The 14,182-nt window shown below is 28.0% G+C and overlaps 1 protein-coding gene and 1 pseudogene across 4 annotated transcripts; one reads left to right on the top strand and one right to left on the bottom strand.

Annotated features, from left to right (window-relative positions):
• The first annotated feature begins 2,010 nt into the window (after window positions 1–2,010).
• Window positions 2,011–4,634, top strand: LOC120172793. 4 transcript variants are annotated; one of them, XM_039180165.1, is made up of 5 exons: window positions 2,011–2,096; window positions 2,927–3,062; window positions 3,176–3,307; window positions 3,392–3,793; window positions 4,419–4,624. In XM_039180165.1, the coding sequence occupies exons 2-5, from the start codon at window positions 2,944–2,946 to the stop codon at window positions 4,555–4,557; spliced, it is 792 nt and encodes a 263-aa protein (XP_039036096.1). In that variant the 5' UTR covers window positions 2,011–2,096; window positions 2,927–2,943; the 3' UTR covers window positions 4,558–4,624. The 4 variants fall into 4 exon arrangements, with proteins under 4 accessions (XP_039036096.1, XP_039036095.1, XP_039036097.1 ...); XM_039180164.1 differs by having other exon boundaries at window positions 2,016–2,096; window positions 2,878–3,062; window positions 4,419–4,623; XM_039180166.1 differs by having other exon boundaries at window positions 2,017–3,038; window positions 4,419–4,634.
• Window positions 4,635–9,665: 5,031 nt separating this feature from the next.
• Window positions 9,666–10,505, bottom strand: LOC120172651 (annotated as a pseudogene).
• Between the last annotated feature and the right edge of the window lie 3,677 nt (window positions 10,506–14,182).

Here is a 14,182-nt window from a genome sequence, read left to right as displayed (position 1 = left end):
TAAATTGATATAATTATATATTCATCTTTTTAAATATTATTTTAATTTTAAAATTTTTAATACTTTTATCAAATTAAATTAATTGATTAAAAATAATATTTTATAAAAACGAATTTATTTGTTTTATTTTTTATTAATATGAAAATAGTTATTTTATCATTTACACAGAAAATTTAAAAGTAATAATATACTAAATTTATAAACATATATATTTAAATTATTAAATATTTAAATACTTGAAAAATTAACATTTAAGTATTTAAATATAATTTTTAAATTTTAATGGAAACTTTTTTATTCAATTTATCATTTTCATCCTTATAATTTTTTTTTCATATTTGGTCCTCAAAGTTTTTTAGGGTATCACCTAATCCTCGAAGTCTGTTAATTATTTTAACTAATAGAACTGTGAGTCTTCTGTTATGTGGATTAAGGGATTAAATTAAAATATTTATTAAACATAAAGATGAGAAAAATTTCTCAAAATTTATTATTTATTTCAATGAGATTAAAGGATTAGATCAAAAATTTTAAAAAAAATCTAACCGTTGTATTAAGTAAAATTTTTAAAATATTTTATTATTTATTTTTTAAATAAATGTCACATCATCATTACTTTAGATAAGTAATATTAGATGACATAAAAATTGATGGTATCGTCATAACAGACTTCGAGAGCTAAGATGACGACTTAAACAACTTCTAATGCTAAATAAATGCCCAAAAAATTATAGGAATGAAGATAAAAAAAATTGAATCTATACAAGGATAAAATTAACCCTTATTTTTTTTAATATATATTTATTGAGGGGTGAAAACATTGTTCACATGTCCAAATTGTTATTATTATCTAATTAATGTTCGTATTTTTAATATGTACGGTGTATTTTGCTTCTTTTTAAATAAAATTTATATTATTTTATAGGTAAATTAGTCCCCATAAGGAGAGGCTTAGTTAGCAGAAAATAATATTTTTTAAAATTGTATTCTCATGTTTAGTTTACGAAAAAAATTATTATCTAATTTATTATCAATAATAGTATCTTTGGGTTAAAATGATGTGAATGTCCCAAATTCTTAAGTAATAACAATTCTCATTATTTTGGACACAAATGTTCTTGAAATAATATTTTTTTCATATTAATAATAATATACAAAGAGTTTAATTTATAAACATAATAATAATATACAAATAGTTTAATTTAATAAAATATTAATAAATTTGAGTAGTTAAAATTATCTTATATTTTTAATATTTAGTATATTAATTATTTTATAATTTTATGTTGTGAAAATATTATTATTGTAAAAAATGTAATTATTTAAAAATAATATTTAATTTTGAATTATTAAAAAATAAATCTTATATTTTAAAAATAATATATTTATCTACTTGAGATCACAATATTATTTTTTCATATATTATATATTTTATATAAATAAATATGATACTTTTGAAAACTATTTAAAATTAAAAGTTTGATATACTAATTATATTAATTATATATTAAATGTGTTTTTTTCTTTAAATTTAGACAGTGTAATAATTAAAATATATTTATAAATTTTCATTCAATTATTTATAATTTAATATTAAAGTTTTGCTTGTTATATATATATATATCAAAAGAATAATTTGATTAAATATATATCCAAATAATCTTATTCTCTAACTAAAAATTATAATCTTACATTTCTGCTAAATAAGCTAAACAAAGTAATATAACATTCCCAGTGTAATATTTATTCCCAAAAATAATCTTTACATTCCATGAATGAAACGCACATAAGAGATTTTACACCAACGTCATAAGAGATTTATCTATTTAATCAATATTTCTATTTAAAATGCAATAAAATGATTAAAAAGCTAGAAATCTAAGTTAGTTAAAATTATAGGACTAAATTGATTAAAATGTAATAATCTAAGACTAATTGTCTCATTATGCCAAAATTATAAAACTAGAACCCTAAAATTATAGTTTACTCATAGCCTCTCTCACTTACAGGCCTAAACCTAAACCTAAACAGCCTTGATTTTTGGTACTAAACCAAACGTTGGCCGTCAACAACTCATCGCCGGTCAGACCTTGCCGGTTCGGATCTTGTCTTCCTCGTCGCTTCCCCTGCCGCTCTAAGTTCCTTTTTGAAATTCAAGCACAACCTTTCTTTGAAACACATGTTACTCTATTGATATCAAATGGTTATCATTTGAAACACTTAGCAAATGTCAATTTTGTTTTCCTTCATAATTTGGTTTTTTGAGGAGTTGTATACTAAAAGCAACAGATTAGAAAACAAAAGGAAGAACTTAGTCATTATTTTTAATTGATTAAGTAGGATTTTGACCAAAGTGTTACTTTTCTGTGAATTTGACGGTCTGGTTTATAAACGTTCAGTCTTTCTTACATGATGTTCTCGGTTAAGTCAGTTAACTGATCGACTAAATTCGGTGTCATTATTTCAGTTTCCAGCAAGTTTGATTTGGTTTTAGGTTATCATGTTTATGAAGTCAATCGAAAAAGGAAGAACTTTAGTCATTATTTTTACTTGGTTAAGAAGGAATTTAAACAAAGTGTTACTTTACTTTGAATCTGAGCATTCTGGTTGATAGACATTCAGTCTTCCTTACATGATGTTCTTGGTTAAGTCGGTTAACTGATCGAAAAAATCCGGTGCCATTATTTCAGTTTCCAGCAAGGTTGATTCAGTTTTAGGTTATCATATTGATTAAGTCAATCGAATCAATTTTCCAAATTTTAACCTAATTTTTATGATTTTCAATAGCAGTAGTGGCATTGTCTGCCACCGCTAAAGGCTTTGATAGCGGTTTAATCTCTCATTTATAGGTTTTCATCTTCTTTCCATACATTGCAGGTGATAATTCATAAAACGGATCATCTCTGTTTTTTTTAATCTTCTGCAGCAACTGTTGTAATTACAATGGACAATGATGATTGGGAAAGTTGTTCAGACAATGACGTCTATCTTAAAGACAGAAACGAGGACGATGATGAAGAGGATTGCTACTCATCCGGGTTCGTATCCACATTACAGTTTAGGTATTCTTTGTATTGTTAGCAATGTTTTTGTTACCTTGCATGAAACCATGTTATTTTGCTTTTATTTTATAGCAAACATCTTTAAGAAAGTAAAAGTTAGTATCTGTTTTCAGGAAAGATATCTCGAAGGCTCTATGGATTGATGATTTGGCTAAGGCCGAGGTTGTTGAAAAGAAGGGTAAGATGTGGGTGACTATGGGGACCGTTTGCAATGGCAGCACATATTGCTCCATCGAGGAAACTCTGTATGTGAAACCCAACCTGACTTAGAATTTTGGTTATTGAAGGTTCATGTTCTTTATTTTAATTTTTAAGAAATAATTTTCTAGGTTTTTGGTTGAAATAGGGGCCTTGCATGTTTTAGATCAAAATGGTGTGTATCTTTCTCTAAAAGAACTATACGAGAAACTTTCAGATGGAAAAAGTGGATGCAATTGGGAGCTTTTTGAGGCATATAGGCACCTGAAATCTCTTGGTTATGTAGTTGGGCGCCATGGCATCCCTTGGTCTGTGAAGGGTCAAAAGATCAAGTCTGGAACCTGTTCACTCAAGAGCAGCCAAGAGAGTAATGAGCTGCTAGAAATGGAGCAAGAAAACAAGAATTCCATCGTTGAGTTGTTCAATAATATGTGGATTACAGAAGTGACTCCGGCTTTTCATGTTTATCTTCCGAACAGCAAGTTTAGAAAGTCTTCTCCGGGTGATCCGAGTTTTATTCTGTGCATGAGTAGGTAAGATTATATTGCTTATTACGAGAGTAAACTCTTGTACAATGTACACTCATGTATATGGTGATTCACTGCATTTCTTCAGTTCATATTATTAAAGATCTGTCTCTGCGTTGGATTTTTCCAACTGAAGATAGTTTTTCTTTGATGTTGAATGGCTAATGGTGCAAGTGTACAAGAATTATAAAACTTGTCGCATTCTGAGACGCATAAAGCGGAGGTGTATTGGCTTGACTGCAAAATTGTTGTGATAAAGACGAGCAATCAGCTCATGTAGAGCTTTTCTTCAACTGTTATCTAGAATACGCTAGCTTTCCTGGCTCTATGAGGCCAATTCTATTGTCCTTCATTATTGAACACAGTTGCTGTTCGACGCATAAATACACTGTTATGCTAAATACACTGTTATGCTAAGTTACTTGGACTCAGGTGTGAGTATCGGATACGGTTATGGTTACATTATGTATTGCATTGATTGATTTGTGGACTTAGGGCTGTCTTGCATTCTTGAAATGAACATGTATTCTGTCTGTTTAGCAGTATGTATATTCTCGTGCATAAGATTCACTATCCGTTTAATAGTTTATATAGAAACCTCACTTTCTGCTCGACTTGACTTCTCATACAGGGGCAATCCACCATCCAGAGTTGAAATCGAGGCTGTCGAAAGAAAACATGGCTCCATCCCTTTGAAGTTCTGTCACATAGAAAACGGGCGTGTCAGCTTCTTCTCCATTGCTAAGGTCGATCTGCCAGTCTTACCTTGAAACATTTTGCTGTCTTACAGATAGAATTCTTGAAGTCGACAGTCCTTGTTATTATATGTCATTTATATAAAGAATATATTAGATTTTTCTTTGAATCATTGCAATTAAGTTTTTGTGATCAATGCATCCGGAAAAACTGCAGCATTAGGAGGTAATTATCAACATTCGAATTTTGTATCCAACGAACATCAGGGTGAATTCTCAAAGCGTGTTTGGTATGCTCAATAGGTTTACCTTGGATTCGGGAATTTCGAACCAGCTTACGAGATGCCTCCAGCACCGTAACACCAGGAAAACGAGTCTGTCTGATGGCATTACACTAATCTTTGCATGTAGAATAGATCTTTCTCCTCACGATTAGCACGAGAGCCGAATGCAGCTATTCGGACATCGGATATTCCGAAGGCTGTATCACGAGCTTCTGAATATCCATAATCTTTTCCAGCAACTACATGCATCTGGAGTGGAAAACATCAGATAACATGTACCACAGACAATGCATCAACATCACATCACTACTAATAAGCAAAATAGTATTTTCAGCATCAACCATGGACAATAGATTTAAATTTATGTCTACGAAACATGTCTAACAATAAAACATTTTCAATCGTCAAAATTGCAAGATAATGTTCAATCATGCTATAGATGGAGGACAGACTAACCCAAAACTGCATTATGGAGTAAAATCTCAGAAATAGTTATTTTATTAAACATCTGGATTCCTAGAAATCAAAACCCGTCTAATTCAGTTGATAGAGCGCATGGTTTTAACCTTGTGGTCATGTGTTCGAGCCCCAGCGCTTTTTGCTTTTCATTGTTTTTCATTTTTTTGTAGGCTTTGAAATGATGGGCCAACTTATTTACTATTAATGTCGAACTTCAGGATTTCAGATTGGGCCCAATTATTATTTCAATTGATACGCAATCTTTTCAGGTCATAAAAAAAAGCATATAAACTAATTATAATTAATAAAAATCATAAAATAATTTTACAAAAAATAATTAGGAACGTGATCGATCGCATTCTTATAACCCTGTCATAAATCTGATTAAACTTACAAAATAAATTATATAAAAAAAAGACGAGTCTACAATGAGTGACATTCATTGAAATGCACCACTAATGACACACATTGAAATGCATCACTAATATAAAAAAGGTAAAATTCATAAATAGTCACAGAATTTTTTAAATTGATTTTATTTATCTTTGAATTTTTAAAAATTACAAAATAAACATTAAATTTTGAACTTTGTTTAAAAAAAAATAGCAATGGCTAAATGTTATTAAGGGGTGAATAACATATTAAATTAATGAAAAATATCTTATTTAACCTCTCAATTATAACTAAAATTTCATTTTAATATTTTTCAATATTTTAAGTAGTAATTTTAAAAATTAGAATTTCAGAATTTTTTTAAAAATATGAAAATAAATTATTTTAAAAATTATAATTTCTTTTAAAAAAATTCACTTATCAGATAATGAAATTAATTTTTATTAAGTAAAAATTATTTTATAACTAATTATTTATTTAATTGTTTTTTATTTTAAATTAAAAATTTATATTTTTTGACGCATGAAAATTTATATTATCAAATAATAAATCATTTTTATTAATGATGTGATTTAACCATTTAACTTTTGTTTAACAAATTAAATGTAATTTAAAAATCATACATCCATAATTTATAATATCATATCAAATAATTTTTAGTTTATATGGTACAGATTTAATATTATAATAAAATTAAAATATGATATTTATTTTGTCTATATCTATTTATTTTCAATTCAACGAACCTACTAAGAATTATTTCAATTAAAATTAAGAGCAAAACTAAATTTTAGTTATAACTGAAGGGTCAATTGAGATATTTCTTAATGGTTTTGTGTCTATTTTCTGACAAAACTAAGATTTAATATTCTTTATGTAACCTTTAAAAGTTAAATGTTCAAAAGGATAATTTTGACATAGTTTAATGACTATTTGTAAATTTTACCTTATAAAATTAGTAGTGAATTGCAATAAATGACATACATTCTAGAATTTTCCATAAAAAGATTATTAACTTTTATTATAGACTGTAAAAATTAAAAATATTTAAATATACTTAAACTCACATAATCATTAATTAAATTAAAATCTAATATTTTGTTTTTAATAGGATAAAATCCACCAAATCAAATTATGACAAGAGAAAAAGGAACTTTTCCTTTTTTTTCATTCGGGATTATAAGTGTGAATCAAACGACTTTAATAATAAATGAATTATTATTATTACTTAAAGTTTTATATTCGAATATTATAAATATCAAAATATAAACATTTAATATCAAATAGTTAAAAATTATATTTAAACATATACTCTTTGTACTTGCTCTAAATTAATAAAAAATATTATGGATTGGGGAATAGGTTGGTATTGCACCTCTTCTTCTCCTTCTTTTTATTATTATTATTATTATTATTATTATTATTATTATTATTATTATTATAAAATTAATTATACTACATATCTTCAAATTCTAAATGTTTATATTAAATTAATTTTAAATTTATAAATAATTCAATTTTATTCTTAATTTGTAACTCTAATTTTAAATTAGTGCTTAAACTTTTAAATACTTTATTTGTAATCCTCGTTTTAAATTGATCCTCAAATTTTTGAAAGTTTCATTTTCATTTTCAAATTCATCCAAACATATAATTAGTTTCAATCATAGTTTAAACTAAATTATATTTTTTAAATATAATTATATTTTAGCAAATCTTTTATTGACATAAGATATAATTAGTATATACCGGTTGTTTGAGATGAAATTAAAATATTCAAAGTTTATATATTATTTAGAGCAAAAATAATAGTTTATAAATTAAATTAAATTATTCAAATGTTTATGGATCAACTTAGAATAAGAATTATAACTTAAAGATAAATTATACAATAAACTCTTATTATTATTGTATTTCCTCCTGGAATAAAATATTTAATAATCATTAGCAATTTGCTATATTATATCATTCGTACACCCTTCCTTCATCACATCCTGCAACACCAACCAATTTGCAGGCCTGACGGCGTTGGGGGACAGCGCGGCACCGTCGGGCAGGCAGCTCAGCCGATTCGTTTCCTTCACAGTGCACAATTTCCAAGAAATTCACCGTCGATTTTTAGGCAAACCTTTGGACGTAAGTAGAAAGTTTGACGTGTGACATTTTTAATATATTGTTTATCGTTTATTATTATTTTTTTAATAAAATCAATAAAAAATTATTGAAAACATTATTATTTCTACTAGTTTTGTTATTATTGGACGTTTTACCGATTTTGTTAACATATTATGTAAAGTGCTATCTAAAATATTATTTTTTTTCTCCTGATTTTGTTATTATTGGACACTTTACCGAAAATGTTAAAAACATTAATATTTTAGATAGAAATAATAATGTTTTAGGTAATTTTTTACCGATTTTATTAAAAAAATAATAACAAAACTGATAATACCTTTCTTTAAATGTATTAAGATTGTCGCTTGATATAACTCTATATTTAGCCATTAAATTTTCAATCCTCGTAGAAATTAATAAACTATTATTTAGCCTTTTTTAAAAATCATTTTTAAATAATAAAAAGTAAAATATAATTTAATATCCATATACTCTTTGTACATTTAAAATTAATTTCCTTATTTAAATTTAACAAAATTTAGTACCTTAACTTCTCAAATTTTAAAATTCATCTGATTATTGACACTGCTAATTTTTTCTGTTATACCCAAATTTATTATAAAACCGATTTCAATTATTACAAGAGAGTTAAGTAAGTATGTTATTATTTTTTTATTAAGTTAGGGTGATCAAAAAATAGTATTTATTTAAATATTTTTAATTATTTGACAATGAACGTTCAATCATTATTGCTGCAGTTGTTGGTGCTTGAATCGAATACCTCTAAGAATAACAACAATTATTTTAACCATTTAGGTAATTTAGAATGAAATTAAAACATTTAAAAGTTTGAAATGAAATAAAAACATTTAAAATTTTAACGATTATTTAGAATAAGGATCATATTAAGTTAAAATCGAAATTTAGAAAATTTAAAAATTAATTTAAAATAAGTATATAGTTTAAGAATGAAATTAAAATATCTAAAAATTAAATATTAATTTAAAAATATAACTTAAAGATCTCTGATGTAACTAATTAATAAATTAACTTTTTTAATTAATTTAGAGTCTTTATAAGTATAGGTTTTCAATTCAAGTAACCATATTTTCGTTACTCGAAAAGTAAGGTACCGTGACTTTCGGTTAAAAATTTGACCGATGACCCGACCCGTAAATTGGGTACTCATAAAACTTGGATACCCATATTTTCAGGTCATGACTACCCGATTAATATTTATTTTATTTTTAATTTATTAATTTTTTAGTAAAATTCATATAAAAAACATAAAAGTTAAAAGTTTATAATACATAATAAATATAAAATTTATAAATTCATATTATATAATCTAAAAAAAATTAAAAATAAAAAATAAAATCATAAAATTACAACTAAATTTAAAATAATTTCATATTAAAATAAATAATTTAAAAAGTAATTTAAATATTAAGGTAAAATAATTTAAAAAATATATAAATTTAGAATGTTAAAGTAAAATAATTTTAAAATTAAAAAAATCAAATGTAAAATAAAAATAGTAATAACAAAATAAGGGAAACCGGGTTGACGGGTCAGCGGATACTAGAGGTGTGCAAAAATACTCGAGCCGTTGACCTATCTACTCGAATCTAAAAAAATCAGGGAAATTTCTAAAAAATTTACCTTGTCGGGTCGGACCGAGTCACAAAATTGAATTAGTTAGTTAATATATTGAATTTTAAAAAATAAAGTAGAATACAAGGATCATAATCCTTGCAATGAATTTTTGTAATAATTGATTTGAATTAATCCAACAATATATATATATATATATATATTCAGTTGATTAATCAAATTAGGATGATTAATCTAAATATATATATATATATATATATATATTCGGTTGATAAAAATTCATAGGTGTTTTGCTTAAATCATCCAAACCATGGCAGATCACAACAAACTGGTACAAATATAAGCTACTGCAAAGTTGTTCAAGAAAAGAAGAAGAAGATTAACACGAACAAGGATCATCCAACAAATAAACCAATTCCCTCATCAGTTCAAAAGATAAAAAAAAAGTTAGCGAGCCATTGCAACATCATGACTGTAATTAATGCTTCTCTGATTAGGCACAGCAAGCATGGCAGTGTGATCCAAGAAATCTTTGAGTTCAACAACAGATTGCAAACGAATCTCAGCTCATCGGCGCAACAAAACCCAGATTCCCATTACCTCTAACAGCATAAACGTAGAACGTTAAGCACCCTTTCCTGAACTTAAACCTCGCCATTTCGCACCCTTTCAGCCCTCTTATGAGCCTCTTATTGACTTCCCCGAGCGGGATCTCGGTCGGCCAGATCCCGTCGACGGCAACCTTCATGGTTTCCGACTCGAACACGAAGAAGAGTACCTTCGATTTCCTGGTGCCGAGGCCCAGAGTGAGTGTGTGCCAAGCCTGGTGGGCTAAGATTGTAAAATTCGTCGGCAAAAACGCCGTCGTCGAAGGGAAAGGTACATTGTTGTTGCTGCTTGATTTGTTTGGGAATGGTGGGAAATCGAGAAGTTTGACGAGTTCCGGTGGCTTTGCTCGTCTGATTGTGAAGGATTTCACTATGAACTGGCCGCCAAATCTTAGGCCTTTTACCTCGGAGCTTGGCTTGAACGAGAACTCTGCTGCAGATTTTGGTGTTTGACCATTTGGATGTTGGTGTTTTTGCTTCTTTTTCTTCTTCTTTTCTTCCATTGTTTTTATTTTCTTTCTTTTTTCCGGGTTTCTAAGTTTGGTGGAGGAGAAAGGGTTTTGCTTTGACTGTGATGACAAAATAATAATTCTTTTGGTGGTCTGAAGTTTGTTTGTTGGTTTTTTCTTTATTGTCGTTAGTTATTTAGAATAAACTATACATTTAGTATTTCAACTTTAACTTTTGTTTTATTTTAATCATCTAACTACTTTTTTTTTCAAAATCATACATAATGTTACGTTTTGATTTCATTTTAATCACTCACTGTTAAAAAAATTAGCAAAATTGCTAACATGATATTTTTAATTTTTTTAAGTATCATATAATATTACCTTATGATGACATGTCAGTATCATCCTTAATTTTTTAGCTTCATTTTAATCACTCACTGTTAAAAAAATTAGCAAAATTGCTGACATGATATTTTTAATTTTTTTAAGTATCATATAATATTACCTTATGATGACATGTCAGTATCATCCTTAATTTTTTAGCAACAACCAAAGTGAATCTAAAACTAATCATTAGATATGATTTGAAAAAAAATAGTTAGGTTATCAAAATAGAACAAAAGTAGTAATTAAGATACTAAAAGTGAAATCTACCCTTTATTTTATTTGTATTAGCATAAGAGATAGTATTTACCGATAAATATTATTTTAATTAAATATTTTACATTCATCTCTAATTATTTAATAAAAATATATTGATCAAGTTTTTAATATATATATATTGTTGAGTTAATCGATTGACAAATCGACCAAGAGGGGGTGAATTGACAATAAAAATTTTAGTGGAAGCTTTTGTAGAAAATAAAAAATATTTGCACAGCGAGTTAGAGTGGTTCGGCTTTCTCAACCAAAGTCTACGTCCACTATCTTAGCTATCCACACTAAATATTTTTCACAAATTCACTAATTTGTCTTTCTTTTGAGGAAAAAGAGTAACCTTACAAATCCCTCAAGAATTATACCCCAAATTCATGAGAACACTCTCTCCCAAAGAGAACAATACAAATTTCGCAAACTTACAGAAAAACCTCACAATGCAAGATGTTTGCACAATTCTAGAACAAAGAAAGAACACTCAAGAATAATACAATTGAGCACAATAAGTGTTCTTGAAAGCAAAAATGAATATTGAATGAAATAGGCTTGAAAATGCTCAAACTTGGGGTTTAATGCTTTCTCTTTGATTCTCTCTCAATTCTTGTTGATTGTTATTGATAAATGACTCTTAAGCTTGTTTAAATACACTTTGATTCACTTCTGAACATTGGGGATCATTGGTGAAGTCAATAGAGTCGTTATTGTGTGAAAACAATTAATAAAACAGTTAAGGGGCGTGGGGGTATCGATACCCCTCCATAGGGTATATGTACCTGCAGTGTAAAATTCAAATATTTTGACCGTTAAGTTACTAGGGGTATTGGTACCATCTGGGGGTACCGGTACCATCCGAGCATTCTGTTTTTCTCGGAGCCAAAATTGGCATGGGGGTATCAGTACCATCTGAGGGGGGTACCGGTACAATCTGAGGGGGTACCGGTACCATCCGGGCAATCTGTTTTTTGTTTCTTGAAGCCCTTCTATTTAAAAATTATTTTTTGCTCGATTTAGGCTCGAAATACTTTGTAATATTTATTTTAAAAATATTTTGAGATTAAAACATAATTTTACACTTTTTGACATTTGAAAAACTTGGAGTAATATTTTGATATTCGAATGGTTTAATCGAATATACATTTGAAAATGATTATAAAATCTTAAAATCCAATAACATTTAATTTGTTATATCGAAACATAAAAATATTTTCAACAATCTCCTCCTTTTTGATATAACAAAACATTTTATTAATTTTAAGATTTTCTAATTGAAAAGCATTTTTGAAATCAAGTTTTGAAAAAATTATTACTCCACCTTTTTGTTAAATCAAAAAGACTCTATAAATATTTTTTAAACAAGGTTTTTAAAAATCTAGCCAATTGATATTTAAAAATTTAAAGCTTAAGCTGCTAAGAACACAATCAAGAGAAATATTAGTCATTAGTTTCATAAGTCAATATTAATAAATAATGTGCAATGGTAAATTTGTCATATTAATCTAAAATGTAGATGATGCAAAAAAATAATTAAAAATTCAAACCAAAAATATAAAGATAATCATGTAAGTTCAAATATCCAAATCATCCAAAACAAATTCAAGCATCCAATCAAAAACATCATAAGGTTTTAACAATCCAACATATAAATCCTAATTTCAATCCAAACAAAAACAAAGCAAAGCAAGGAAATGTCTAATCCATAGAAGGATCGGGAGGAGGATGAGGATAATGTGTCTGCATCTCAAGTGTGAGCGCGTCTAAACGTTTGTTCATCTCTCGTTGTTGAACCCCCATAGCAATCAAATATGACTCAATGAATACGAACCTCATATCAAATATCTCCATAAATGATCAAAATATGGAGGCACTTGATCCTCTTGCTGTGTCGGCACGTCCTCGGGTGCTTAATCGTCAATATTGTCGATATCTTACATAAGTTGCTGAAGTTCTGGATCATTGTTCGCTGCCGGTGCAGGAGGAGGTGGAGCTCGAGAGGAGCTAGCTCCCAGTGTTTTCTCAGGGGATCAAACCCATTGGTTTGTTTCCGTTTCATTTTTCCATCCCGATTTATTTAAAGAAGTCAAGTTAATTTAGTTTTTGAGAGGGAAGGCTACATCAAGTTGTACTCTAAGCTCGACTTTGATAAACAAGTTACTCAGAAGACAACCGTAAACAGAGTTTCATAAAGTTTTTTATTAGGGACAAGGTTTACAGTTTCAACGAGTTCGGCAAATATAATATGAGGTAGGTTAATTTTCCTATTATTTTGGATACAATGTATCCACCAAAGGTCTAAGGCTCGAAAAGTGAAGTATTTGCCTCCAGATGGTCTAAACCACCAAGAGATCATCAGATGAAGAAAACGATCTTGGTGATCTAGCACACTCGCACTAGACTTAACCTTGTAAGGAGAACCTATTGTTTCCTTTTCATTATATAAGTCGTCATTATCTAATCCAAATGCGTTAGAATTGTAGGTCGAGTTAATATGGATTAATCTACCTAGAAGATAGGATTGAATTCCTATTGTCTCGGTTTTAGCTCGGTTTTGAATACAAACGACATTTGAATAGAAAATTCGAATGAGTTGTTGGTAAACTATTGATTCGAGATGAAAAAGTTTATCAAATTTCTATTCTTGAAGAGTAGGAAGATATCTAAAGTTTATTGCATCCATAGCTCGAAGAGAATGAATACGTTCTTCCCGAATTTTGTATGACTAAAAATACTTTGAATACCTAAAGAAGAGATTTTGTCTACGACCAGGTTCGTTAAAGCACGAATTGCGAATAGTCATTTCGGGTTCATCGGGATTAGGAATTTATTGAATATGAGGTGGATTGAGAGGTGGGTTAGGTGGATGGTTTGAACGACTAGAGGATGTCCTAGGGCGTTTTTGAGACATGATTAAGAAATTAGAAGAGTAACCTACAAATTTAAAACATATGTATGCAATATAATCAATTCCCAAAACTCAAGTGAGTCCTCAATATTTCAAGGTTCTCTAATAATTCTAATGGGAAAATTTTGAAAACTATGTTTGAAAACAATGTTTGAAAATCAATGTGTAGTTTTCAAAACAATATAATTAAATCAAAAACAACAATTTTAAAATCAAAAC

This window comes from Hibiscus syriacus, unplaced genomic scaffold (assembly GCF_006381635.1).
Source record: "Hibiscus syriacus cultivar Baekdansim isolate YM2019G1 unplaced genomic scaffold, ASM638163v2 tig00111877_pilon, whole genome shotgun sequence".
Taxonomy (NCBI): Eukaryota; Viridiplantae; Streptophyta; class Magnoliopsida; order Malvales; family Malvaceae; genus Hibiscus; species Hibiscus syriacus.
This window is presented reverse-complemented; position numbering and strand designations above follow the sequence as displayed.

Coding starts and splice junctions, on each gene's coding strand:
- LOC120172793 (XM_039180165.1), top strand. CDS start 2,944: ATGGACAATGATGATTGGGAAAGTTGTTCAGACAATGACGTCTATCTT. Junction 3,063..3,175: donor GTATCCACATTACAGTTTAG/GTATTCTTTGTA, acceptor ATCTGTTTTCAG/GAAAGATATCTCGAAGGCTC. Junction 3,794..4,418: donor TTTATTCTGTGCATGAGTAG/GTAAGATTATAT, acceptor CTTCTCATACAG/GGGCAATCCACCATCCAGAG.